Genomic DNA, 23,841 nt, shown 5'->3' with positions numbered 1-23,841 from the left:
CTTGCCCTGCTTTCCCCCCAGGAGTGTAGGATTGTGAATTCCTCTGTCCCGGCATGGGCATTGTGTCTGGCTGTGTGGTCACACACGGCTGGCACGCACTGGGCTGCCTCGTGTCCACGCTCTGTACCCACTGGAGCCCGGTAACAGCACCTCAAGGCTGAGGGAACGCTTCTGTTTCCATTTTTATTTTCACCCCTCCTTTTCCCGGTGGGCCGGTGTGTGTCTGAAGTCTGCTGTGAGTCACAGGGCTGGCTCGGTGTGGGAGGTGGGTTTGCAGGAGAGCACAGACGCTGCTCGGTGCAGAGCTCCCATCTCACTGCCCTGCCAGATGCTTCTGGCTCTGGAGATGCCTTAGCCTGCAGAGGTCCCTCCTCTTGCAGCCTTTCAGCAACACAGCCCTGCTTTTTCCCAGCCCCTGGGGAAGATGAATGAGTGAGCACGTCCCATCCCTGTCCTCAGGCCACCTGCTCCTGCAGGTAACGCTCTCCTAGAGCACACACTGGCTGCTGGGAGTCTGAACATCAAAACAGGCCAAAGCAGAGCTACCAGCACAGCCAAACATCCTGGAGTTTGCCAAGTTAGTCCACATGAAAAACGCCAGGGATATGACTTTCCATATGCTTTTTTTGTTTTTTAAGAATAAGCCGGTTTGGGGTCTCCATACCCCGACCTTTGTTGTGTCCAGTGTTGTGCTGGTTGGCTCCGTCACTGCAATCATGCCCAGTGTCACTCTGGATGTGCACAGTGTTGTGCCAGACTCCTCAGAGCACAGCCCAGCCCTTTAAATCCCTGTGACCACCTCCCTGTCCCTGGAGCTGCCTGTGCCAGGACTGCTCCTGTCCCGGCGGCTGGCTCTGCTCAGCACAGCGGTGCGGGAGCTGCTCCGCTGGAATGTGCCAAACCCCGCTCCGCACAAAAGAAATTCCTTGGCTGTGCAGAGGGAAAAACAGGCTGTGCTGGCTCCCTTCTGCTGGCCCCTCTCTCCCTGTGTCTGAGGCTGTTGGAGCCAAGTGCGTGACTTGCAAGGAAAGGGCCCAGCGAAGGGCTGCTCCGGGAGCCCGGGCTGGGGTCACGGTGGCCCCGCTTTCCCTTTGCTCGGTGCAGCCCCTCGGGGAGATGCTCGGTCTCTTGTGCTGCTGGGGAGGATGGGGCTCGCACACAAAAGCGGCTCCCTGACCTTTCCTTCCCAGGGCCGGGGCTGAAAGGGGCCGTTGTGCCCTCTGCAGCGGGAGAAGCTGGTGGACAGGCAGGGTTTGTGTGTGTCCGGCTGTCCCAACTGCCAGCAGCCCAAATCCTCTGGGACTCAGCTTCTCTCCTGTGCCTGAGCAGCGGCCAGCGCAGACCTCTGTAGGTCCCACCAGCTGCTTGGGCTCCCAGTCCTCCCCTGCAGCTCCTTTTACCCCGTAAAAGATTCCTTATGAGCATCCTGATGTGGTGAAGGCAGGAGGGGCAGGTAGTGCTTCCCTGGGTGCAGAAAGACCTGCTTGCTAACAGCACAGCTGGGGATGGTGCTAATGGCTTCACCAGGTGGCTGCAGGAGCCAGCGTGGAAAACTGGAGGAATCTGGAGCCTCCCCAACCCTCATGACTCCTCCTCTTGCAGATTTGCCCATAGCAAGGATGGAAATTTTCGGCTTGCTTGAAAAAGATCTGCTGTGGCAGCCATGGGTGTGAATGGCAGTGGGGCCATGGCTGGGGTTTCTGCTTGGGGTAAATCTGTGGTGCTGCAGCTGGTGACAGTGGGGAAGAAATGTCATCTTCTGGAAGTGCTTGTGCTGGCTGGCACAAGGGCGCTGCGTTAGTGCGCAGAAGCTGGTGCTATAGAAATATTTAATGACATTTATTTGACGTGTTAACACCAGGGAAAAAATTGTTCAAAAAATTCTAATCTCTGTAAATCTTGAGTTACTTTTCCTTATTAGATCCAGAATGGATTTTCATGTCATCACACAGAAGCTGGGCTGTAACACAGAACATGCAGCTTCATCTTTTGCTACCACAACATCCTCTTACTGAGGCTTTTCAGGTAGTGCTGCTCTTAAAGTGCACAGGTGAGGCAGGCTTGTGTGCAACTTGTGGTGCTCATAAGAAATGAGGGAATTTTATTATTAAATAAATATATTTAAATATATTTAAATTACCTTCATGCCACGTGCACGTGTCCTGAAATGTACTTCTGTCCTTTGCTGCCTGAACCCTGAACACCAATCCTGAAGCTCCTCTAATCCCTGGTGCCAGCAACAATTCTCTCTCTTCTGGCAAGCACCTAAACTGGGCTGAGGGTTTTGGAGGTGGAGAGTGGCTGCTTCAGGGGACAGGTTTCCTGCCCCTCAGGCGCCTTGCCAGCTTGGCTGCCCGAGGCTGTGTCCCTGCAGCAGATGGGTGACAAACGGGGATGCCGGCAGCAGCACACCCCCACAATGGGGCTCTCCAAACCCTGCTTTCATTCTCGCAAAGTTTTGTGCGTTCCCAGCGTAATCCACGCGGCCAGAAGCTGCTGCTCTCCTGTTACGCAATTATTATTTTTATAACCGGAGGCAGGGATGTTTTAGCACGAAAACAAAGTCCGGCTTCTCTGGCTGTGAAGCGAGTGCTTGCTGTGACCTCGTGTCTGATTTGGGAGGGTTTCAGGGGCTGCCAGCAGCCGGTTTGGCAGCCAGGGTGCTGCGGAAGGGGTGCCCCAGGTGCGGTGGGTACATCTGGGGACTCCCACTCCTCCCATCGTTGCCAGCTGCCACACGTCTCCCAGGGCGCAGGGCAGAGCCTGGCAGCACAAAAGAGCAGCTCCCAAAGTGGCACTGATGGCAGGCAGTGGCACGGTGCTCCCTGCACCCGGGCTGCCCTCGGGCACCCAGCTGGTCTGCCAGCAGCTGAGACTGATGTCAGCTTTGGCCCTACAGCTGGGAGGGCAGCAGAGCAGGCAGCCCCTGGGAGCTGGAAGATGGGGGCTGAAGCTGCTCTCATCCCATCTGCATCAGGGATGTGCTGCTGCAGTGCTTGGGCACGTGGTTAAGCGCTGGAGAGAGAGAGAGAGGATGGGGAATTGTGCCTGGGCGTGCAGCCCTGCTCTGTGAAAGCATCCCTGGTGTCATGGGCAGAGTGGGAGCTTCAGACAAAGTTCATTAGAAAAGCACTCCTGTTGAGTCACGAGGTGAAGAAAGGACACCCTTCCTTCCTAAACTCATCCTCAGAGAGGAGCCTGGGTGCAGCTGGATCCAATCTTAGCCCCAGACTTTGTCCATGGTATATGTCTAAAGGATTGTATAGCTGTAAATGAACCTTTATACGACTTTGTCCCATGGGATTAAGGGTGATAAACCTTTAATATATAAATATATTAAGTGATTTGTGTAAGTTTATTACAATAATGATAAGGATTAGTGGGGAAAAAAAGAGCTTAATCAGAATTGTTTACTAAACAGTATGGATAGCTGTAACTACTAATGTAGTGCACTGTTTTTGAAGCAATATTAAAGCAATTACATTAAAGCAATTATATTAAAGCTATCTAAACAATTATTAAGTAGAGACTGGTGTTACTCACCCATACCACTGACCAAGGGCAAATCTCTCTGACTCAGCCTCGAGGAGTGACCTTGAGGGGTGTCCCCACTCAAGGGAAGGAACTTCACACACCTTTGGGAGGTACGATAGAAGACCTCACTGTGCAAAAGTGTGACCTTTTATAGTATAAAGTGATTGGCTGTCAGTCATAGGCATTTTTTAGTTCGTGTTATCAGACCTAATCAGCAAAATATGCTTTGTGCTGAAAAAGGTGCGAGCAGCTCTTTAGTTTCTTCTTCTCACCACTCCTGACTCTCACTTCCATATCAGAGCGTGCACGTTCTTGCTGCCCCCAGCTCCAGTCAGGAGCTTGTCCTGCACGCCCCCGTGGTGGGGTCTGAGAGTTTGGGCACGCTGGTCTCAGTATTCCTCAGCACTAAGAGCAGCACAGCCTCCTCACTCGATCTTCCCACTGCTCAAGAGCCTCCTCGCTCAGCCCTCCACTGATGAACTTGTAAGACAGATTTCCAGCTGCTGTGTCCCCGCTGAGGCAGAGCATGCTGCTGCACCTGGGGAGCAGCCTCAGGCTGTGGACAGCGTGTCCCTGCTTACACTGCCAACACTCACCAGATTTCCTGTCGAAATCTTTGTCACCTGGGCTTTTAATGCCTCCTGGTGCCATGGTGTGGCCGTTTCAGGTGAGGAATCACAGACTGGAGTGCCATGGGAATGGCCACAACCCCCTCAAACCCCACAGCTTGTCCCTCTTGCTCACAGGAGAGGAGCCCTTCCGCTTCCTCCACAGCAGATGCAGGTACAGAAAATGATCTCAGGTTCCTGCTGTGTCTTTTCCTGCTTCAAGTGCTCATTTATGCTGCCTTGACTTTTTGGCCCTTCAGGCTCTTCCAGGTTTCCTGTTTTCCAAGTGCTTGAAGGGATTTATTACTTTTTTTTTATGGCTTTTGGAAGGCGTTTACCAAACTCTTTTGGCCGACCTCTTGGAGCTTTACCTTTAACCTGTCAGCGTTTACCATCCAGTCTGGTCTTCTCGTTTAGATGCAGCTTCAGCAGTTTAGATGAATGTCTTCTCATTCTCAATAGCCTCTCTTCCTCTGCAGTCAAGCCTTGCTTTCCTCCCTTTTGCCTCTACAGTCTCCTCCAGCCAGACACTTCATGTCTGATCTGATGTCCCAGTGGGTTTCTCTAAATAGGCTCAGAGCCTCCCACAAGTTTTTTGTCACCCCTTTCAGTTGCTTCATAGAAACAGGTTCTCACTTTTGATGCCGTTTCCTTTCGGAAATTAAACTCTTCTGCAGAGGATATGTTGACCACTCTGGAGGTGCTGGCCCTGGAGATAACTGGGGGCTGCCAGGGGCCAGCAGCTGCCCGAGTGTGCAGCAGTGGGAGCTTCCTTAGGGAGGAGCAGAGCCCACTGCAGCCCTTCTGCTCCCTGGAATCCTCTGTGTGTGGCTTGGAGAGGGTAAAACCCTCCTGGCTGGGCTAGGAGAGGGTCTGGGCTCCCAGAGCCCCTCTGGAACTCGACCTGGGCAGCTGCTCTCAGGTCCCACTCTCACCCCAGAGCTGTCTCTGGAGCAGTGAGGGCTGGGATACCCCGTTTTCCTGCCTCTTTCTAGAGCCACTGTGGTTTACAGCAGCAGACTCAGGTCCTTGGAGCCCAGAATGAGGGTGCTTGGTATCTGTTGTGGCAGTGTGCAGGTGGGAAGAGGGGAGATAGCAGGGAGGGAGCTGGGGTTAACAGAGCTGTAATCGTCAGCTTTAGAGCTTGTACACTGAGTGCCCCGTGGCTTCTCTGCCTGTCCCCCTGGGAAGGGAGCCCCTCCACCGGCCAGGGGTGCTGGGGAGCAGTGATGGGGAGGAAATGGCCCATCAGCATCAGGGCAGGCAGGGGCTGCCTGGGGCAGGAGGCTTTTTGGAGCAGAAGGGACAGGAGACCATGCCCGGGGCTGGCACAGCCTGGAGGAGAGCAGGATGGGTTTTGGGTTGATGCTGCTGAGCAGAGTTTGCTCTTAGTCCCTGTGGACTGTATGGTCATTGCTCCGGGGACATTCCCATGCCTTCCAGAGCCATGGGCACTGCACGGCGAGCCAGGCACCCCCCTAAACCTCCTGCCTTGCAGAGGGCGTGTGGTGGGCACACAGCAAGCACAGGGAGCCAGCAGAGCCCTTTCCCAGGGTGCCAGCCTCTCACAGAGGGGCAGAGTGGAAGGTCACAGGTGCTGCACCCCACAAGGCTGCTATCAGGCATCAGGCTGCCTCCTGAGGGCGTTTCTCCTGCTGTTTTGCAGATATCCATGAATTCTATGATTTCACGCTGCGCTCTGCACCCGTGCAATCTCCGAACCTGGATGAACGTCATGGCACAGCCAGGCAGCAGCTGGGGACCAGCGAGCCCAGCCCCAAAACCACACCCAGAGAGCCCCAAAACCTGCCTGAGGTAAGAGCCACCCTGCTGGTGCTGAGGGGCCAGACCCTGCACACTCCTGGCCTGAGAGGGATTCAAGAGGCACACCACAGCCCGCCCAGCGCACATCCAGGCCCTTCCCACACATTCTCTGTGATAGCTTGTCTCATTAATGAGGCAACCTCTCTGGTTCACAAGTGTTAATTGAATTCCTCGTAATGCAAACAGCTCCAGCCCTGGCTCCTGCTCTGCAGCTGCAGCTGGATTAGTTGCTCCCGTCTGACACTGTCTCCCATGGAGGCATTTCAGCGCTCTGATCCAGCCACTTTTGATAAGTGAAGTAGGTTGAGTCTTTCAAGTTTCCCTTTTCAGGATTTTTTTTTCCCCCAGCTCTCAGATAACTTGTGTCTCTCTTATTTGCATTCTCTTCAATTTTCAACAGCCTTCTGAAAGATACAGCACCAGGTGGAGAGGCAGGGATTGAGTAGTAGGGTCTCAGTTATCTCAAAGGCACCGAGGTAAATTAAATTGCCTCGTGTCTTCTTTCCATCTCCCACGTACTGCCCTGCCATGGGATGCTGCAGGACCCCCCTAATCTAGGGAAACACTTGTGCAGAAATGCAAAAAACCAGGAGTTCCTTCTTTCAGTGAAATAACCCTATCAGATAAACTCCATTTTCTGCCTCACAGATTGAACTGGCTTCCCATCATATACCTGGGGCAGCTCCACATTTAAATGTCACACAGGGAAGATGGAGCTGAATGATATCATCTAAGGAAGAACACTCTAAAGGAGTTTGGGGATCAAGAACAAGGAGGACAAAACAGCCCACAATCACTGCAGGAGATATTTGTGTTCCTCTGACTCAGGAACCACTTTAGCCCCATTTATTCTTGACCCCCTTCACATTGCCAGTCCCTCTAGTTAAAGTCAAACCTGCAACTCTAATATGTGGTTCAGAACAAATTTTTAGTGCTGTTATGCCATAGGCAGTGGGATCCTGCTTTGGGTATTTTGGGTGTCCTGTAGCCTTGATCCACCCAGCAGTGAACTCTGCTGCCAATAGCCACCAGTGGCCGTGGCCAGGCCAGTCTGTGAATCCCCAAGGAGATGTGACATTGAAAAATCAATGTGGAAACAAGCAGGGAAGCAACTGTGGGCCTCCCACAGCTGGTGTGAGCGGTGCCCCTGCTCCCTCCGCTGTCTGTAAAGGGGATAAAAAAAGCATCCAGTGCAGGCTTCCTTGCACTGAACACAGCCCAAGCCACTGACACCATCAAATCCCACCTCTTTGCTCCAAAAAAAAAAAGTGCTTGAGGTGTCTTGTGTTGCTGAAACGTGAAATGCAAGCGCAGCAATGGCACAGCCCCAGAAGCATCAGGCCGGCAAACCTCCAGCGCGGCTCGCAGTGACCCTGAGCGGTGGGATGTCCATCGATGCGCTATCCGCCCTTGCGTGGGGAAAAGCTCATTTTGGCCCTTCCAGAAGCCGTGGAGAGCCTGGAGGCGGCTGGCCTGCCCTACCCACGCGTTCCCCCCGCTTGTCTCGTTTCAGGGCCGCCCGTGGGAGGGCGAGCAGCGGCTGGCCCCGGGAGCCGGGCACGGCGCTCCGGGGACACCGCCGCGCCTGGTGAGGGTGACGGCTCGGCGCACAGAGGCACCGGCCAGCGTCAGCACCCTGGTGCTCAGCTCTGCCAGCACCCTGCCCCAGGTGAGCCTCCGTGCGCCCCACGCCGCCTCCCGCCCCGCCAGCCCCGCCGGCGGCTGGCACTGAGGGCACAGCGCCGGGCACCGTGTGCTCTCAGCGCTCCTTTCCCTCCCCTGGGGCTGCCAAGCTCGTCCTCCTGGCTGCTCTGCTGATGCTCACCACCAGAAAACCGAGCTGTCACCCGTGCCAGGGGCTGGGCAGCGCTGAAATTGTCCCCTTCCTTTGCACCCGTTGGCCCCGTGTCAGCCCTCAGGGCTCGGAGAGCAGGTGGATGTGGCGCAGGAATAAAGAGTGGAGCTGGAAATCCTCCCAGGCCCGTCCCTCTCGCCCCCAGCCAGCGCTGGCACGCTCCCACGTTGCAGATTTCCGTATTTTTGTTGGTTTTTTTTTTTTTTTCCTCCGAGCTCTTAAATGGCAGGTCCGTTCCTCAGCTTTCCCGGGAGCTTTTCTCTGCTGCCTTATTTACTTGGAAACGCCATTTATTTGGATGTGCATCGTAAAGCTCAGCCTCCCCAGCTGGTGCAAGAAAATCGTTTGGGGGCTACGCGTTTGAGGGGAGTTTTAGGGATGAGTGAAGGGCAAAATGCACTTTTGGGAAGGATGAAGCGGCCAGGAAGAAATGGAGCTCACCGCGGATTTAAAATTATATGAAAATGTTGTTTTCCTTGGCAAAGTTTGAAATAATGCTTGTTTGCTAAGTCTAAGTCTTCTTCCAAAGTATTTTAAATACAAAAATTGCACTGCCTCCTTTCTGTCCTTTTATAAATGTTTCCCTTCTTTTTCTGGACTGCAATAAAATGGGTAACACCCCATTTTTTTTTTCCTCTCACTGTTTGATTTCTTCCTTTCTCTTGTTTCTCTCTATATTTTCAATCATTCACCGTATCTTTAGCAGTTTTTGAAGGGCGAGACAGTGGTTTTCTGAATATGACAGGAAGATGAGCTTGGCTGCTGATTTCCATTTGCCAGTGGGTGGGAACCACCACCACAGGGGAATCACAGAGCAAAACCCATGAGGGGCTGAGAGCCTGGGCAATTGGGAGCAGATTCTGTTGTGATTTTAAGGGATTTTCTTCCTAACTGTCCCAGGCCGTGAAATGCAGCAGCTCTTGCATCCAGTCCCAAATGTCTGGCTGTGTTGCAATGTCTCCTTTAGCAGCAGACACCTAGTTTTGATTTTAAGGCTTCATGCCGTGGAGAATCTGCTCTGTCCGTGGCCTGGTTGGCCTGATGGTTATTTATCCTTCACATTAAAAAAATCTGTATTTTACTGTTAGCCTGTACTTTTCTTGCTTTAGCTCCCAGCACCAGGAAATTCTGCTGCTTTGTTTGCTAGGATAAAGGACCTTGGCAATCAGAAATGTTCCCAACATGTAGGTATTTATAGATGCGTCTAAGTTCCCTCTTAACTTTCCCGTAGATAAACTAAACAGATTGGCTTCTTCACTCGCTCACTGTTGAGGCAGGTTGTTGTGAAATAATTCCTGTCATTCTTTTCAGCCTCCTTCTTTCCTAGCCTGTGTCAGCATGAGGCCAGTCCTTGGTGCCAGCTGCTGGAGCTTTAGGGGTCACCCATTTGCAGGGGCTGCAGCTGCCAGCCCTGAGCAGGGGGTCACTGCCCTGAGAGGGGGGGACAGTGGGGACGTGGGTGGGCAGGCTGGGAGCCTGGGAGGACTGTGCTCTGGGCAGGGCTCTCACCTGCAACCTCCTTCATCCCAGAGGATGGTCATTTCACAGCACGGCTGCAGGCGGAGCAGGGGAGGTGGATAGCTGTGAGGATGGTGGTGTTCAGTGCCAGGTATCGCCATGCCTGTAGTCCTGCCTGAAACGTGGCTTTCTGCAGAAAGCCAGCAGCTTTCCTGAAAACTGGAGCCAGGCAGTGCTGGAGAGCTGGAGGCTCGAGCAGAGCTCCTCTGCAGCAGCCCCTGTGCTGGGATGCAGAGTGCTTTGTCACAGTGGTGAGCCTTCGCCCAGGATGTCGCCTTCACTGCTGAATACAGAGGGGAGCATTTCCAGCAGTCCCCCATGAGGCAGGATCGGGTGCCTGGAGCTGGTTGTGCTGCTGGACCACAGCACGGGCCCTGTTTCTCACCCTTCACTCCTGCATGAAGGCTCTGAGGACACCTCAGCTCCTGTCAGATCCCAACAGGCACAGCATGCAGGACAGCACCAGGGCTGGACAACATCTACACCCCCAGCTCCTGCCCTGCTCCATGGGCGCTTCTTGCTTTCCAGCCTTCAGAGTGCTTTTTTTGCCACAGGCGTTTCCAGAGCGGGTTTCAGAAAAACACCTGAGATGGCAAATTGCATTTGGAAGAACCAGGGGAGCTTTTATAAGTTAATGACAGTTAATGCTAGGGCAGGGGAGCACCAGCTGCCACCCTGGTGCCATCAGCCCAGGAACGAGAGCTCTAGTGGACACCCTGCCACTGATAAAAGGCAACATCATGAACTGGCTTTTCCTGCATGAAGTGCAATTCTCTTATTGCACCTATCCATGTAAATGAGTTTTCTGTTGCCCTGGCTTTGCCCTCCCCCCTGCCCTCAGCTCTCCACGGCGTTGTTAACAGAGCAAAAGCTCCCATGACCTGCTTCAGCCAGGAAGATGCACGTCAAGTAGATTGCCTCTCCACTCAGATGCTTCCAGGAACAGGAAATTTCTGCCTGCTGCCGAGGACGCGGGTGTGCTCTGAACAGCCCTGCGCCGTGCAAACGGCTGCTGCAAAGGAAGAGGTGCCGGTAAATACAGAGACAACATGTGCTTCCTGCGGAGGCTTAGCGGGATGAAAGCATCCCTCCGCGCCAAAGTGGATGTTCAGCCCTCAGCGAGGCAAGAGCAAAGGGACTTTGCTAGATAAAACACCCTGTTGAGGCTAATAGAGGCCAAACCCTGCCTGAGTTGTGGGGCTTGTGGGGTTTCATTTGCTGAATCCTTCGTTCCAGCCTTTTCCCGAGCCCTGCGGTTGCCTCGGCGGGGCTGCTCAGGGTTTCTGTGCATGTGCTGCGGGAAGATGCCCGAGGATGCTCCTGGGGCCGGTGTCGCTTCTGTGCTCCCGGGCTGCCAGGGAGGCTGCGGCTCTCAGCAAGCGCCGTTTTCATCCTCAGTGCAGGGAGCAGCCAGCTGTAAAGATAAATGAAAGAGGAACAATGCCGCTGATGAGCGGAGCTGTGCGCCTGCGAGGAAGAGCTGCTCTTCCCCTGTGCCACCCTTCTCCTGCTCCCCAGAGGACAGGCATTCCGTGCATGCTCGGAAATCTGCCGTGGATCAGAAACCTCGCTGGCAGGGGTCACTGCTGCTCCGGGTGTGTGGGATGCCTGCGAGCGTGAGAGGTGCAGTCTGCGCTTTAGCCCTGCGGGGCTGAGGCCAGAAATGTCCCCGTCCCGCTCCTTGTGTCCCAGGGAAGGGCACAGCTCCGGCAGAAACGCCCCGTCAGGGTGTTAGGAGCCCTCTCTGCTGCACCTGCAGCGGAAGAAGACGCATCCGTCTGCCCACAACGCGCGGCTCCAGCGCCGAACAGGTCCGTGGAGCTCCCTGGGGCACTGGGCAGAGAGAGGCAAGCTGTGCCGCCAGCGTGGCGACCGCCCGTCTGCTCCTGCCGTCCTTCTCTCGAGTGTTTTTTCCCTGTTTCCCAGTGTGCCGTTGGCCGGAGCGAAGGGCGTTCCCGTGCTGCGCACCTTTGCCCGCCAGGATGGGATGGGCGGGTGGCAGATGCCGCAGAGATTCCGGCTGTGATCTCCCGGCTCCCCCGGCTTGGCTGCAGCCTCACCGCTCTCCATTTCCTCTGTGAGATACAGGAGAGGGGAAGCACCAAGGAGCTGTTTGCTGTTGCGTCAGGGAAACGAAGCGGATCTCTGATGGGGGCGAATGTCTGACAGTGAACGCAGCCCCAGCAAGAAGCCCCTGGTGGGCTGACTGGGCAGGCAGCTGAAGCCATTGCAGCAGGCCAGACTTCACCAGGCCACTGCTTTATCTCGACCTGAGCACATCAGCATCGGCCCTGCAGCCCCAAAATCCCAGGAAGTGGCTAAGGCTCAAGCAATGGGACCACAGAAGCAACCAGCTCCTGGGGGAACTCCCCCTTCCCCATTGCATCCCCGTGCAAAAGGGGCAGCACGTTTATTTTAGGAGAAGCAGAGAAGAAAAGCAGCAACCCCTGGCCCAGAGGCTGCTGCCCTGTGTTACTCCTGGCACTTTGTGCCTAGAGGTCCATTCGGGGCATTCAGATGCTCTCCAGCAATTTTGTGTTTTGACATTGCAGACACAGGCTCAAAAGCCAAAGTGCTGAACTTGAGAGGGTGTCTGTCAGTAGAAACACACACAGATTGAGCCACACATCAGCCCTGCACAGCAGAGACACCCAGCTGCCTGTGTCCCAGGGATGCTGCTCAAAGCGGGGGTCAGCAAGGGCTGTGTCAGTAAGAGCTGTCACTTCAGTGGACATTTTGGGGTTGAACGGCCTCAGCTTTACTAGAGGCTCTTGCTATTCCTGCTGCAGAGATGAACATGCTTAGACTTCAGTTCTCCCAGCTCCATACCCACCTTCAGCAAAGGATGAAGAAGTCAGTAGAGCCACCAGGCTGTCAAACCAAAACCTCATGCATGGTCACCTGTTCCTACTCTACTTGGGGATTCCTTGTCTGAGTCCAGCAGCAAAAGGAAGATCCTTGCAGACACAGGGTGTTTCCTGGCTGTGCAGCATAGGAAAATCTTGATGGATGTGATGGAAAATCTCGATGGACATTCACCCAAGTCACTGTCACTGTTCTGAAGGTATTTTGATGGTGTGAGTGCATGCACCTCTCCCCATGCAACGGCAGAAAGGGAACAGTGAGGGGGAGGCTCTGGGGAGTGTCCAACAGAGAGGCTTGGAGTCCACCAATCCTCCCTCCGGATCAATGCTTCAGCTTTGCCTCCAGGTAGTGTCTGCATCTGCCTGTCTCCAAGGGAGCACAGCTGCTGGAGCAACTTGCACGCTGAGATTCACACCGATGGGTTTCATGTGTAGCTCTGAAATCAAGAACCAAGGCCATTCCCTGCCTCTGCTGGGTCTCTGTCTGCTCTGCTCATCGAGTTCCCCAAATGTGCCGATGCAGGGTGCACACAGCAGCACCCAGGTTCCTGCTTTGCCTTGTCAGGTGATGGGCCATATTCCTGCTGCAACCAAAGTGAAGCACTGGAGCCTGTCTCCTGTAGCACAGACCCACCAGGGGCTCAGGAATTGCGGAGCCAGAGTATGGGATGTGCCTCCCTCTCCTCCACCCATCCACAGTCCCCCTCACAGCCACCCCATGGTCTCAGGAGGGTGAGGACAAATCCCCCAGGTGCATTTCTGCAAAACAAATGAGCTCTCCTCACCATTTTTAAAGAAACAAACCAAGCTTGAAGGCAGAGCCTGGCAGGCCAGCTGCTTTCATTCTGGACTGCTGGAGCTGGGGAACATCGCTGCATCTTAATGGCATCAGGCTGGACAGAGATCAGGATTCTGGTGGCAGAGGCAGTACTGGCACTGTTATAAATAGAGCAGCCACGATAACTGCTCATGAAGGTTTATGGTCTTTAGGATTTGGAGGATCAGTATCAAGCTATGCTGAGAGATGTATTATCCTCGGCATTGGTATGAGCTGGGGGGAGTGCAGGGGGAGGACAGTAAACAAGCGTGGGTTTGGAAATCATCCCTCTTGTGAATCCAAGCGTGAGCCCTTGGAAAGGTGCTCTCTGCTGGCTCCTCTTGCCTTGCTCTGCCTGCTCAGGGAGGGTTAAACAGTGGCAGCAGTTCAAGCCAATCTCTGCCCTGTTGCAGGAAGAGAGGATTTGCCCCAGGGCAGCACCTGCCAAAGCCCTGCAGCCTGCAGGTACAATCTCACCTAAAAATTATTCCAAGTATGCTCAGGCAAAGGCCTCCTGCAGTCTGTGGCCTGGATAGCTGCAGGGGCTGGCACTGCTCGGGTACACCAATGTCTGTGCCCAAAGCACTGGCATGGAGACCATTCCTCCTGGCCAACATCGCTTCCCCGGCCTCGCAACCAGCTCCCCACCTGCGTGTGTCCAGGAAACACGGCAATGTCCTGCCAGGCTGTTCCTCCCTTTTAAGGGGTATTTTTAGACCAGATCATTTCACAGCCTGGGCTACAGCAGACTGAGGAAGGAGCTGTGGCAGAGCAAGGACTGCACTGGCTGCAGTGCAGGGGGAGACCAGGCTGGACCTGGGGCTGGGTTTATTGCAACCCCATCGTTGCACTGTTCGTTCCCTCCCCCTTGGCACGTACTGCACAGCTATTTCCCCTCTGTGCAGTGGTAGATTTTGCACGGCTGACTCTCATGGGGTGTTTCTGCAAGAAGATTTCGTAAGCTTTAGTGCTCCGCTGCTGTGGGAGCGTTCCTGACCCAGCCTAGAACAAGAGTGGGGTGATGAGACAGTTCTCCCAGCTCTCCTCACACCGTGACTCGGCAGCTCATGGCCCCTGGGGGAAATTCAGCCCAGCTGTGTGCTCTGGCCAGTGTGGATGTCCAGATGTCCAGTCCCTGCGACATGACCGTCCCACGGCCAAGCCCTGAAGTCAGGGTGAGGGAAAGTGGCACATCGCCCCTCAGCACCATCCACCCTCCGGGGCTTGGTGTCGCTAGCACGTCACTCCTGAGGAAGGCAAGGCTGTGCCCGTGCCTCGGGAGCGGCCGGGACCCGCTTCGAAGGTCACCCCAAAGAGCCGTGTAGGGGGCGGGCGGGAGGCGGCGCTGCCCCTTTAAGAGCGCCCCCTGCGCGGGCCGGCGGCGCGCGCGCTGATTGGCCGGGCGGGCGGCGCGCGCGGCGGGGGCGGGGTCGGCCATTCACAAATTTCCGAGCGGCCCTGCCTCCCTTAAAGGGGCAGCGCCGGGCCGGCCGGGCCCACACCTCTCCTTCAGCGCGGCTGCCCGTGGCTCCAAAGGGCGCCAGCATTGGGTTTTTCTCCCCTCGGCTGGGCAGGTTTCCCCGCCGGGAAGTGTGTTCTGGGGCAGCACTGCCTGGGTGAGGCACCAGCATCCCTATGAGTCACTGACTGTGGGCGGTGGGAGTTGCAGGATGGGCTTTGCTCCATCTGGAAAGGGCAGGCTGGAGCAGGGCTGGCCAGGGGAAAGAGAGAACGCGTGCTCCCCACAGAGCTCCCCTTCTTGTTCCCCGAGCAGGGTGGGAACAGTCGAGGAAGGGACATCTCTGGGCAGGTGTGTGCTGCCCAGCTCTGGGCAGAGTGGTGCTGAGCCCTTGCCTCCCTTTCAGAGCCACGTGTTCACCCACTCTAGGAGAGGAGCTGTTCCTGCAGGGGTGGGTCCTGGTGAGGAGCCCCTGAAATGACCTTTGTGGCCCCAAGCTCATTTCAGCTTAGGCAGAGCCAGTCAGGAGATCTCCACAGCCTTGTGCAGCCCAGGCGGGGTGTGTGTAGCTCCCACTAAGGCTGAAGTATGTCAGCCTACCCAGGGGCAGCTGGGGACTGGTGAAGGATGCAGGGAAACAGGATTTCTGGTGTTGTCACACTAGGCACAAGCCCGACATCAAGGTACGGGACCCAAAAAAAATAGCGACCGATTCTCCTAAAGCTAGCGATATTTCAAAACACCTCGCTGTGACCCTGGTGTGGAGTGGTGAAGTTGTGCCCTGGTCACGCTGTCAAAGCTCCCCTCCGCTCCGTCATTTTCCAAAGGAAATGAGGCACACACAGGGAGTGGGCACCCACAGGCCGTGGGACGCGTCAGTGCTGGAATTGCCGTGCCCTTGCCGCAGCGAGGCTCCCCTCTACCCTAGAGGGAAGTCCATCGAGGCAGCCCACAGCCAGCCCGTGCTTCCAAGCGCTCCGGCGCAAGGAGCATCCCTGCCAGGTGATGGGGAGAGCAGCTGCGGGCATGGTGAGGCTGTCAGGAATTCCATAAAGCCTGCTGCATCTGATTGTTATTAAATAACGCCTCCAGGCTCTCCTTTACAGGCAGGGAGCTTGAGCCCTGCTGTAAGGACCTGCCTCAGGTCTCCATCACTCCTCTCCTGTAGCACAGCCGTGGAAGACATTTAGTTGTCCGTGATGTGAGTTGCAGAAACCAGCCCGTGGTGTCTGTTAAAGATTCTCGTGCCGTGGCTGCCGCAAGCAACTGGGCAACGTATCAGGGATCATTAATAGAATAAAAATGGTTTTGCCCCGGAGGAGAATAATTTGTTGGGTATCTGCCCTGAGAGCGCTGAGAGCTATTGGTCCCTTGGTATGCCTGGTTGTTATTATCCCAGCTGCACACTTCCCGGCGTGAATCGCTGCTGGTGGCAGGAAGGAGCAGCCACGGGGTGAGATGTTTCTTACCCTGCCCTTTCCCACCCAGCAGTGACTGCACAAACACTCCAGTGCTCACAGGAACCTCCGGCCCCCTTTGCTTGCAGCCAGCTCTGCAGAGCACCTTAAATTCCGATTGAGAAGCCTCAGACCCAGCAAATGGCAAATTCCTGCCGGGTGGTGTGTGTGTGTTAGTGCTGAGGAACTGACTGACAGACTGAGCCAGGTTCAGCTGGTCCCTCTCTTTGCTGCTCATCTCCTCCTAGCCTGCCTAGATATATTTCCCTGCTGCCTCCCTGGGCTGCACGTACTGTGTGTCTTTCTGCAGGTGATTGTGGTGGTGAAAGGTACCTCCCCCAAGCAAAACCGTCCTCCCCTTCCTCCTGAGCGCTATAAAGATTCCCTGCCTGCACCCAGGCTCGGAGCAAACGTGTGGCTTCGCTTCCCCTGGCAGGATCCAGCTCCTCTTGGGTGATAGTCAAGCACTCATGTGATTGCTGTCTCTGCGAGGAGCTGGCTGCCTTCATCCTGCCCCATCTTCATCCCCTGCTCCTAGAAGGGCTGTAGGTACAACAAACCCACTGGTGCCTCACACTTGCCTTCCTCTTCCCGCAGGACTTCATGCGAGAGGAAGGGAGCGGCAGCAGGGGCTGAAATGAAAAATCGGTGACACCAGATAAAACCTAGCTCTGTGCCATCTTCGCGCCTTGTAAATAGCGTCATCTCCGGGGATTTCTTGACACTTGGCTGAAATTAGCACCTGTAAAAAAAGAGCAGCTGCCCAGAGCTGAATTTAAATAAGACGGGGAGAATAGCAGTAGGAAGAGGGTAGAGAATGAGAGAGCTCTTGAATCGCTTCCCTCCGTGAAGGGCACCTGCCTGGAAATCAGCTCCCATCTCCTTTAGCCCTGCTCAAAGCTCACATTACTGCAGCAAGACGCCCACAGCTGCCTCCAAGTGCTGGGCACTGTGCCTGCCCTGCCTGGGCGCCCCAGTGCAGGTGCCCACGTCACTTGTTCTCCCAGCAAAGCCACTCCCAGTTGCCAAAATGCACTAAAACAAGCTGGAGAAGTACAGAATGTGGATGCCCCTGCCCAACCAGCCCTGGCCAGGGTGATTAGGTGCCCCAAGTCCTGTGCAGCATTAGGGAACGTTGCAAATAACCATGGGTTACTTTTTTCCCCCTTTAATTGGGGCTAGCAGGTGGCACATGCAGTTCATTACAGATGCACACTAATTAAGCAACTCTCGTGGCAGCTAAAATGGGAAATGTGGGGTTTGGGGAGGGGAGATGAAAGCAGGTAAGGAAGGACCCTAAAGAGCTGCGGCAGCTGAGGCTCAAGACTGCAGCTGGCAATGAGGCCCTAAGATAAGAGAGCTGGAGGAAGTGGCACGGGGTGGAGGCTGTAATACTGCACTCCAGGGCTGGCAGGGAGGGTGTTTCCCATGTGGGGATGTCCCATGGCTGTGAAGGCTGCCAGAGAACAAGCACAGAGAGGAGCAGACACCTTCCTTGTGGAGGATGCACCAAAAAAAGAAAAAGAAAAAGAAAAAAAAAAAAAAAAAAAAAAAAAAAGGGAGGGGGAAAAATCAAATTAGATGCTTCTCTTTGTTGTTCACTCAGCTCCTTATTAAAGCATTGTTCCCTAACAGCTCTTGTCCTTTGCTTCTGCACTTCCTCCCTGAGTGAATGGCCATGTCCTTGCCTGCCCCCATCCCGGGACAGAGTGCCAGGAGATGTTTCTGGAGCAGGGCAGGTGTGAGCACCTGGGGTGACAGACTCTGCTTGTGCAGCTCCCTGGTGCTTTCCTCCCGCCCAAGTCAGCCTCCTCCAGACGTGGGGCTCCTGACTGACCTTGGCCCAAAGATGGCTTTGGAGAAGGCCCGTGGCAGTGGAGAGGATCCCTGCCACCTAACCATGCCATCCCAGGGTGGGAACTGCAGTGGGAAGGAGGTTTGCAGCTGGGATGGAGCAGCAATTAGTTATGCCAAGGTACTGGGCACACCTCACTGATGAAGTTATCTCAGAGGTGCCGATGGGCAGGTAGCCAACAAGGAATTCCTGTCCTTCTTCTCTCCTGGGGGAGACACTGGCCACCTGCCCTTTTTTACAAGGTTTTTTGCTCTACTTTGGTGCAGCAATCCTCTATCTCAGCTTCAGTCTGGCCCCAGTCCCTCCTGTCATTCCCATCTGACGGCACAAGGAGCAGTAGAAGATGTGGAGATGATCCTAATTTCTTAAAACCTGATGTGTAAAGTCCTCTCTTAAAGCCAACACTGCACGCTTTCCTGCCATGCACACAGCCAGTTTTTCACTGATTAATTCTGAATAAGCTTGCTTTGCATGCAGGCATCCCCTCCTGTCCTGCCCCAGCGAGCTCCTGGGGTCTGCAATGCCCGGTGGCACTGAGCTCTGCAGGGTGGGAACACCTTCTTGTGTGCAGCCATTGTCTTCATCTCGGTGCATCCCTTTGGGTCAGTGCCACAGTGCCCCTGGGACTGCTAACGGCACAGAGAGAGCCCAGGGGAGCAGCAGGGTGAGCCTCACCCCTGGAGCTGTTTCTGAGGGCTCAGCAGCGCTGCTGTGCTCGGCTGCTTGAGGTCACCATGGTGGGGACAGGTGCTCTAGACTTGCTTGTCCAGGAACGTTGTGACTGTCCTAAGCCTGCAGCTGGGAAATCTCAGTGTCTGAGCCACTCCAGCATTCTGTGGCATCAAGCCACCTTGTGTTTGAGGTGACCTGAGCAGCCTAGAGCCAGTGAAGTGTGGGCAGTGCTGGAGAGGACAGGTGCTGCACCGTGCAGTGGGGAACATGGGGCGATGCCAGTCCTGATTATGAGGTGTCTTCTGCCCCCTCCCCTTCACCCAGAAGCAGCCATTTCACTTGACTGCTTGGGAGCAAACCCTGCAGGAGCACCTCTGTGTGCAGAGGTGAAGTGCAGAAGTAACTTTGTGCTGCAGTTTAGAGAACTAAAGGAACAAGGAGTGGGCAGGGGCATTTATCTGAGCAGCCTTGGTGCACTTCCTCCTCCCACAGCCCTGCTGGTGCCCAGGGCCGTATTACACCAGCTGCAGGAGGCCAGGAGAAGCCTTGCAGACCTTGGAACCTGAACTGAGGTGTAGCACCACCATACCTTGTGGCTCAGCTTGTGGCCCACTCCTGCTTCTGTCTTTTAACTATATCCTGTGGGAGCCCTGTGCACATTTCATTGCTCTTCTACATATTTTTATGTACCATTTCTTTAAACAGTTTTTCACCCACCCTAGTGTTCTTTACAACCTTTAAGCGTTAAGAGGCCAGCTGCGGGTTCTAAATGGTCAGATGTGGGGGTTTGTCATGGGTTTTCTCTCTCTCCCTACCAATTTCTCTGAATGATTCTTCTGAACTTCTTCCAGTCCTGCACTTCTATGCAAGAGGTGAAGGGCTGCCTGAGCTGCACTGGGAGCAGCACCCCTGCCCTGCTGCACCATTTCTGCTCTGCTTTTACCATCCCCTGATGGCAGTAGGAAGGCCCAGCAAAGGCCCTTGGGCTTTCTGCACCCCCAGTGCACCTGTGGCTCGTGGGGCAGCGGCAGCGTCCCCAGCGCGGTGACATTTCCAAAAAAGCAAGGTGACAGCTGGTCCAGAGATGCAACAGAGGTGCTGCTGCCAGCCCAGCGACCAGTGCAGATCTTGAAAAATTATTTCACACTCCAGTGCGGACCACAGCTGAAGCGAACCCCTCTTGGCGCCGCCAGTCACAGAGCCGGCAGGGCCGCCCCGGCCGCACGGCGCTGGAGGAAGGGCGCTGCACAAAGGGCTGCCCGGGAGACGGGCTGAGGGCAGCCGCAAGGTGATGGGTGAGGCAGCGCAGCATTCTGCTCCTTCTGGATGCCTCCTGCGCGGGGGGCAGCGGGGGCGGCGCGGCCGGGGTCTGCCCGGAGCGGCGGGGATGAGGAGCGTGGGGATGAGCGTGGGGATGAGGAGCGTAGGGATGAATGCGGGGATGAGGAGCGTGGGGATGAGGAGCGCGGGGATGAGGAGCGCGGGGATGAGGAGCGCGGGGATGAGGAGCGCGGGGATGAGGAGCGCGGGGATGAGGAGCGCGGGGATGAGGAGCGCGGGGGTGAGCGGCGCCGCCGGGGCGGAGCGCGGAGGTTCCGCGGGCGCGGATTGGCCGCTGCGGGGGCGGGGGGGCGAGGGATGCTCCGCGTCGCCGCAGGTGCCGCGGTCCCGAGCCGAGCCGAGCCGGACCGGGTTGAGCCGGACCGGGCTGAGCCGCCACATGCAGCGGAGCGGCTCGGAGCTGCTGCCCCGCGCCCCGCGCCGGGAGCGGCCTCGGGATTGAGTGGCGTTGCGGACGATGCCGCGGCGCGCCCCCGCGGAGATCACCGCGCTGTAACACCATCCCCCTCCCTTCCTCCTCCTCCTCCTCCTCCTCCTCCACCTCCTCCTCCCACGGAGCCGGGGGCGCCGAGCGGGCGAAGAGGCGTCAGGCGCGCCTTGCGCGGGGCGGGGGCCGCTGCCGCCCCCTGAGCATCCCTCCCTCTCTCCATCCATCCATCCATCCATCCATCCCTCCATCCATCCCTCCGCCCCTCCGCGCCGCCTCCCTCCCTCCCTCCCTCCCTCCCTCCCTGCCGGCTCTATGGTGTGAGGGCAGCGATGCACAAGCACCACCACTGCTGCAAGTGCCCCGAGTGCTACGAGGTAACGCGGATGGCGGCCCTGCGGCGCATGGACCCCCCCTCCTACGGCGAGTGGCAGCACGAGCAGTACGGCTACGGCGGCTACGGCTCGCAGACCCTGCCCGCACCCGGCGGGGCCGCGCCCGCCGCCCGCGGCAAGGCCAAGCTGGGGCCCCCCGCCCGCGACCCCGCCGCGCTGAAGCCGCCGCCGCCGGCGCCGGGGAAGAGCGCGGCCAAGGTGAACGGGAGCGGCCCGGGCTGGTGGCCCGAGTGCACGTGTTCGAGCCGCGACTGGTACGAGCAGGTACGGGCCAGCCCCGGGCGGCGGCTCCCCCGGTGCGGGGCGCGACGGGGCGGGCGGCTGTCGGGGTAACGCGGGGGTCGCGGCGGGTTTCTGGCACGCCGCAGCATCGCCCCGGGCGCGTCGAGAGAAGCCGGGGCTGGATGCCGGCGTCGTTGCGGCCGGCCGTCGTCGTGGTTCGGGTCGGCCGTCGGAGCCGCCGGAGTCGGCGCTGCCGTTGTTTCGGGCTGGCTGCCGCGGTCCTGCCCAGCGCCGGAGCCCGGCATGGGAGCAGCTTTCCCGAGGCCGGACGGGGACAGATGGATCTTGCTTGGCGCGAGGTGGTCGCCGGGCGTGATGTGTTTCGGACAGCCCACCTGAGGTGCCTCGCTGCTCGCCGTGCCGTTGCCTTGAAGCCGTGGCAGCATCAAGGGCATCCCGTCAGCATCCCGTGTTCAGCAGGCACGGTGCGTGCTGCCCGCCGGGCAGCCTCGTGGGCTCGCAGCGGTGCTTGCCAGCGCTCCCGAACTGTCACCCACTCTCCATTGAGTTGTGGTTTCCTGGCTCTGCTGCTACGTCCCTGCTCCCCCAGATTATTACGTAACCCTGCTCTGGTCGCTGGCGTGCTGTGTGTGCATTCTGCCCCATTTCACTGCCTCCATTTCTTCCCACACGCGTTCGTTTTATTAGTGTTCTCCAAGACCCGTTCTCGGGCTGTGTCTCTCTCTCTCTCCTAAATGGAGAGACTGGTCTAATTTTGAACCCACGAGCCGGCTTAGAAAATGGTTGGATCTGTTTGCAAAGCATTAAAATGGAGGCTAGACCCTGCCTGAAAAATAATTTACCCTGCTTGAGAGGAAGGCATTTCAGTCTGCTTCTTTCATTCATTATCTTCAAACCTCACATGATTTCTTATTGATCCTTCTAATTATTATTTCAAGATGCTGTAGCAGGCAGACACACGGGAATCAATGGGAATTCTCTCCTCCTCTGCTCTCGGCAAACACAACCCTCTTCTTCCCTTCCTCTATTTTTTCTTCATTACTGTCTCGGTCTGTAGCTCTGGTTGAAATAATTAGATTCATAGCTGATAGCTCGGGTGATATTTACAGAAGGCACCAAAAACCCCAGCCATCTTCCTATGAGCCTGCACCTGCTTGCTCTCTCTTTCTCTGCCACTCTTTGCATCAAAATCACCCTCAGCTCTCTCTCGCCTGCTGATTCCTGGCAAGCATTCTTCCATCTTTCCTCCACTATCTCTTTCCTTCCCTCCATCCAAAGCAGCAAGCTCGGGGAGCAGAAAATCGCAGCGTGTTCGCTCGCTCCTTTCTACTCCTGCTTGCATGAAAGGTCCGGCCCAGTATTCCTGGTAAGACAACTGCAAGCAGTGTGAGAAGGAAGTGATGCCAGCTGCATTGCTGCCGTGGCAGGCTGGGCAGGGGAGCCTTTCACGTTTTTGCAATGGTGGAAGAGAAATCATTGTCTCTTTGTGGTGCTGCCATGGAGCTTGGGCTGCTCGGAAAGTCCGCGTTGGGAATCTCTGCTCTGCCTTTGCCTTTCTGAACGTGGCGGGGGTGGGGGGGGGAAAAAAAGGGAAAATCAAGAGCTCCTCACGGCACTGCGAGCAACAGAGGATGCCAGTGTTCGAGGCTATGTGAGCATAGCGGGGTCTGCATGTAGAATATGACGTGTGTGGTATGTGCACTGCCTCTATCAGAGCAGCTCCCTGGTGGGGAGCAAACGTATGCCGTGAGTAAAGCTTTGCAGCAAATGCCTCGGCAACGCTCTCCTCCTGATCCGATAGGGGCAAAGTGCCCGAGGAATCCATGTTCTACCTTCCACCCCGTCCAGGGGTGGGCACGGGGACAAAAGGTGGTAACGTGGAAACATCTAGGCATGGCTTGTGCCCAGGCAAGCAGGTCCAGTTGGCTCTGGGAGGCCGGGAGATGTTGGGCTCTGGGTAGATTTGGCCAGAGGTTGCAGATGCAAAGCAATCGCCTTCACAGGCTGCCTCCGTGCCCAGGAGAGCCTTGGCTGGAGGCAGGGCTGCCATTTTTCAGGGCTGCCCCTTTAAATGAGCTCACTGTCCCTGAAAGCACTTCCAGCAGCTGAGGTGGGAAGGGGTGCAGGGACCAGGAGGCTCTCCTGGGTAAGCAGGGATCTGTTAACCCCCTGGGGATCTTCACCACCTCTCATTTAAGCGGGGTTTTTTTTTTTTCTCCCCTTGCATCTCCGTGCAAGCAGAGAAGCGTGTGCTAGTGCTCTGACACCAGGAACGTGCTCACAAGTTGCATATGGTGGTGTATGTTCTCTGACATCATGGCATACTCACGGGCCCTGTGTGCAGCTCCACGGCATGTGAGACGTGCCCACACGTGCTGCCCAGCACACGGCACGGTCCCAACGTCAACCTGCACCTCCTCCCACTTCCAGCCCCAGTCTGTTCTCTCCTCCTGCCTCTCCCCTTCTCTAGGACACATTTTGGCTTGCTCAGGCAATGCCAGTAACTGAGAACCCCTGATCCTCACCAGAGGGAGAGAGGAAATCTCTGAGGTCTAGGTATCACATCTCTTTTTCTGCTTTGCTTTTCTTCTCCCCTCTGAGATCTCTTCCGTTTCTTTTCCCTTTTCTATCCATGTTCCCTGCTCGTTAGTTCCCGGTCTCTGCACTTGATGTCATTGCTGTCCTCCATTGTTTCCATCACTACCCCTCCTGTTGGCCCTGTGCCCTCCTTGTCCCTCTTTGCTCGCTGGTGGGGAACTCCATTCCTCCCGTGCCAGACTGGGGTGACAGGAGGACTCCTGGCTTCGGGGGAGGAAGAGCAGTGTGATCCAGGGAAGCATCCCTGATGTGCGGCACTGGAGGAGCAGACTGCTCAAACCCCTCCTCTCCCCTGCACAGCGACGCCCACGGCTCTCCAGAGAGGGGTGCTCAGCTGCCCGGCCATGCCCAAGCCCCTTCTCCAGCTCTGCTCC

At 56.3% G+C, this 23,841-nt stretch overlaps 1 protein-coding gene across 5 annotated transcripts in view; it reads left to right on the top strand.

Moving 5' to 3' along the window:
* Positions 1-23,841, top strand: part of DLG3 (discs large MAGUK scaffold protein 3) — a 74,902-nt gene that overhangs the window by 3,809 nt on the left and 47,252 nt on the right. For 3 of the 5 annotated variants that reach the window (XM_040083862.1, XM_040083861.1, XM_040083859.1), the window contains exon 1: positions 20,564-20,890. In XM_040083862.1, coding sequence (XP_039939796.1) covers positions 20,564-20,890 — 327 coding nt within the window. Of the gene's footprint in view, positions 1-5,808; positions 5,958-7,479; positions 7,636-20,563; positions 20,891-23,841 lie in introns of those variants that run through there. The other 2 variants (XM_040083857.1, XM_040083856.1) reach the window with 1 other exon arrangement.

This window comes from Hirundo rustica, chromosome 21 (genome assembly GCF_015227805.2).
Source record: "Hirundo rustica isolate bHirRus1 chromosome 21, bHirRus1.pri.v3, whole genome shotgun sequence".
Classification (NCBI taxonomy): Eukaryota; Metazoa; Chordata; class Aves; order Passeriformes; family Hirundinidae; genus Hirundo; species Hirundo rustica.
This window is presented reverse-complemented; position numbering and strand designations above follow the sequence as displayed.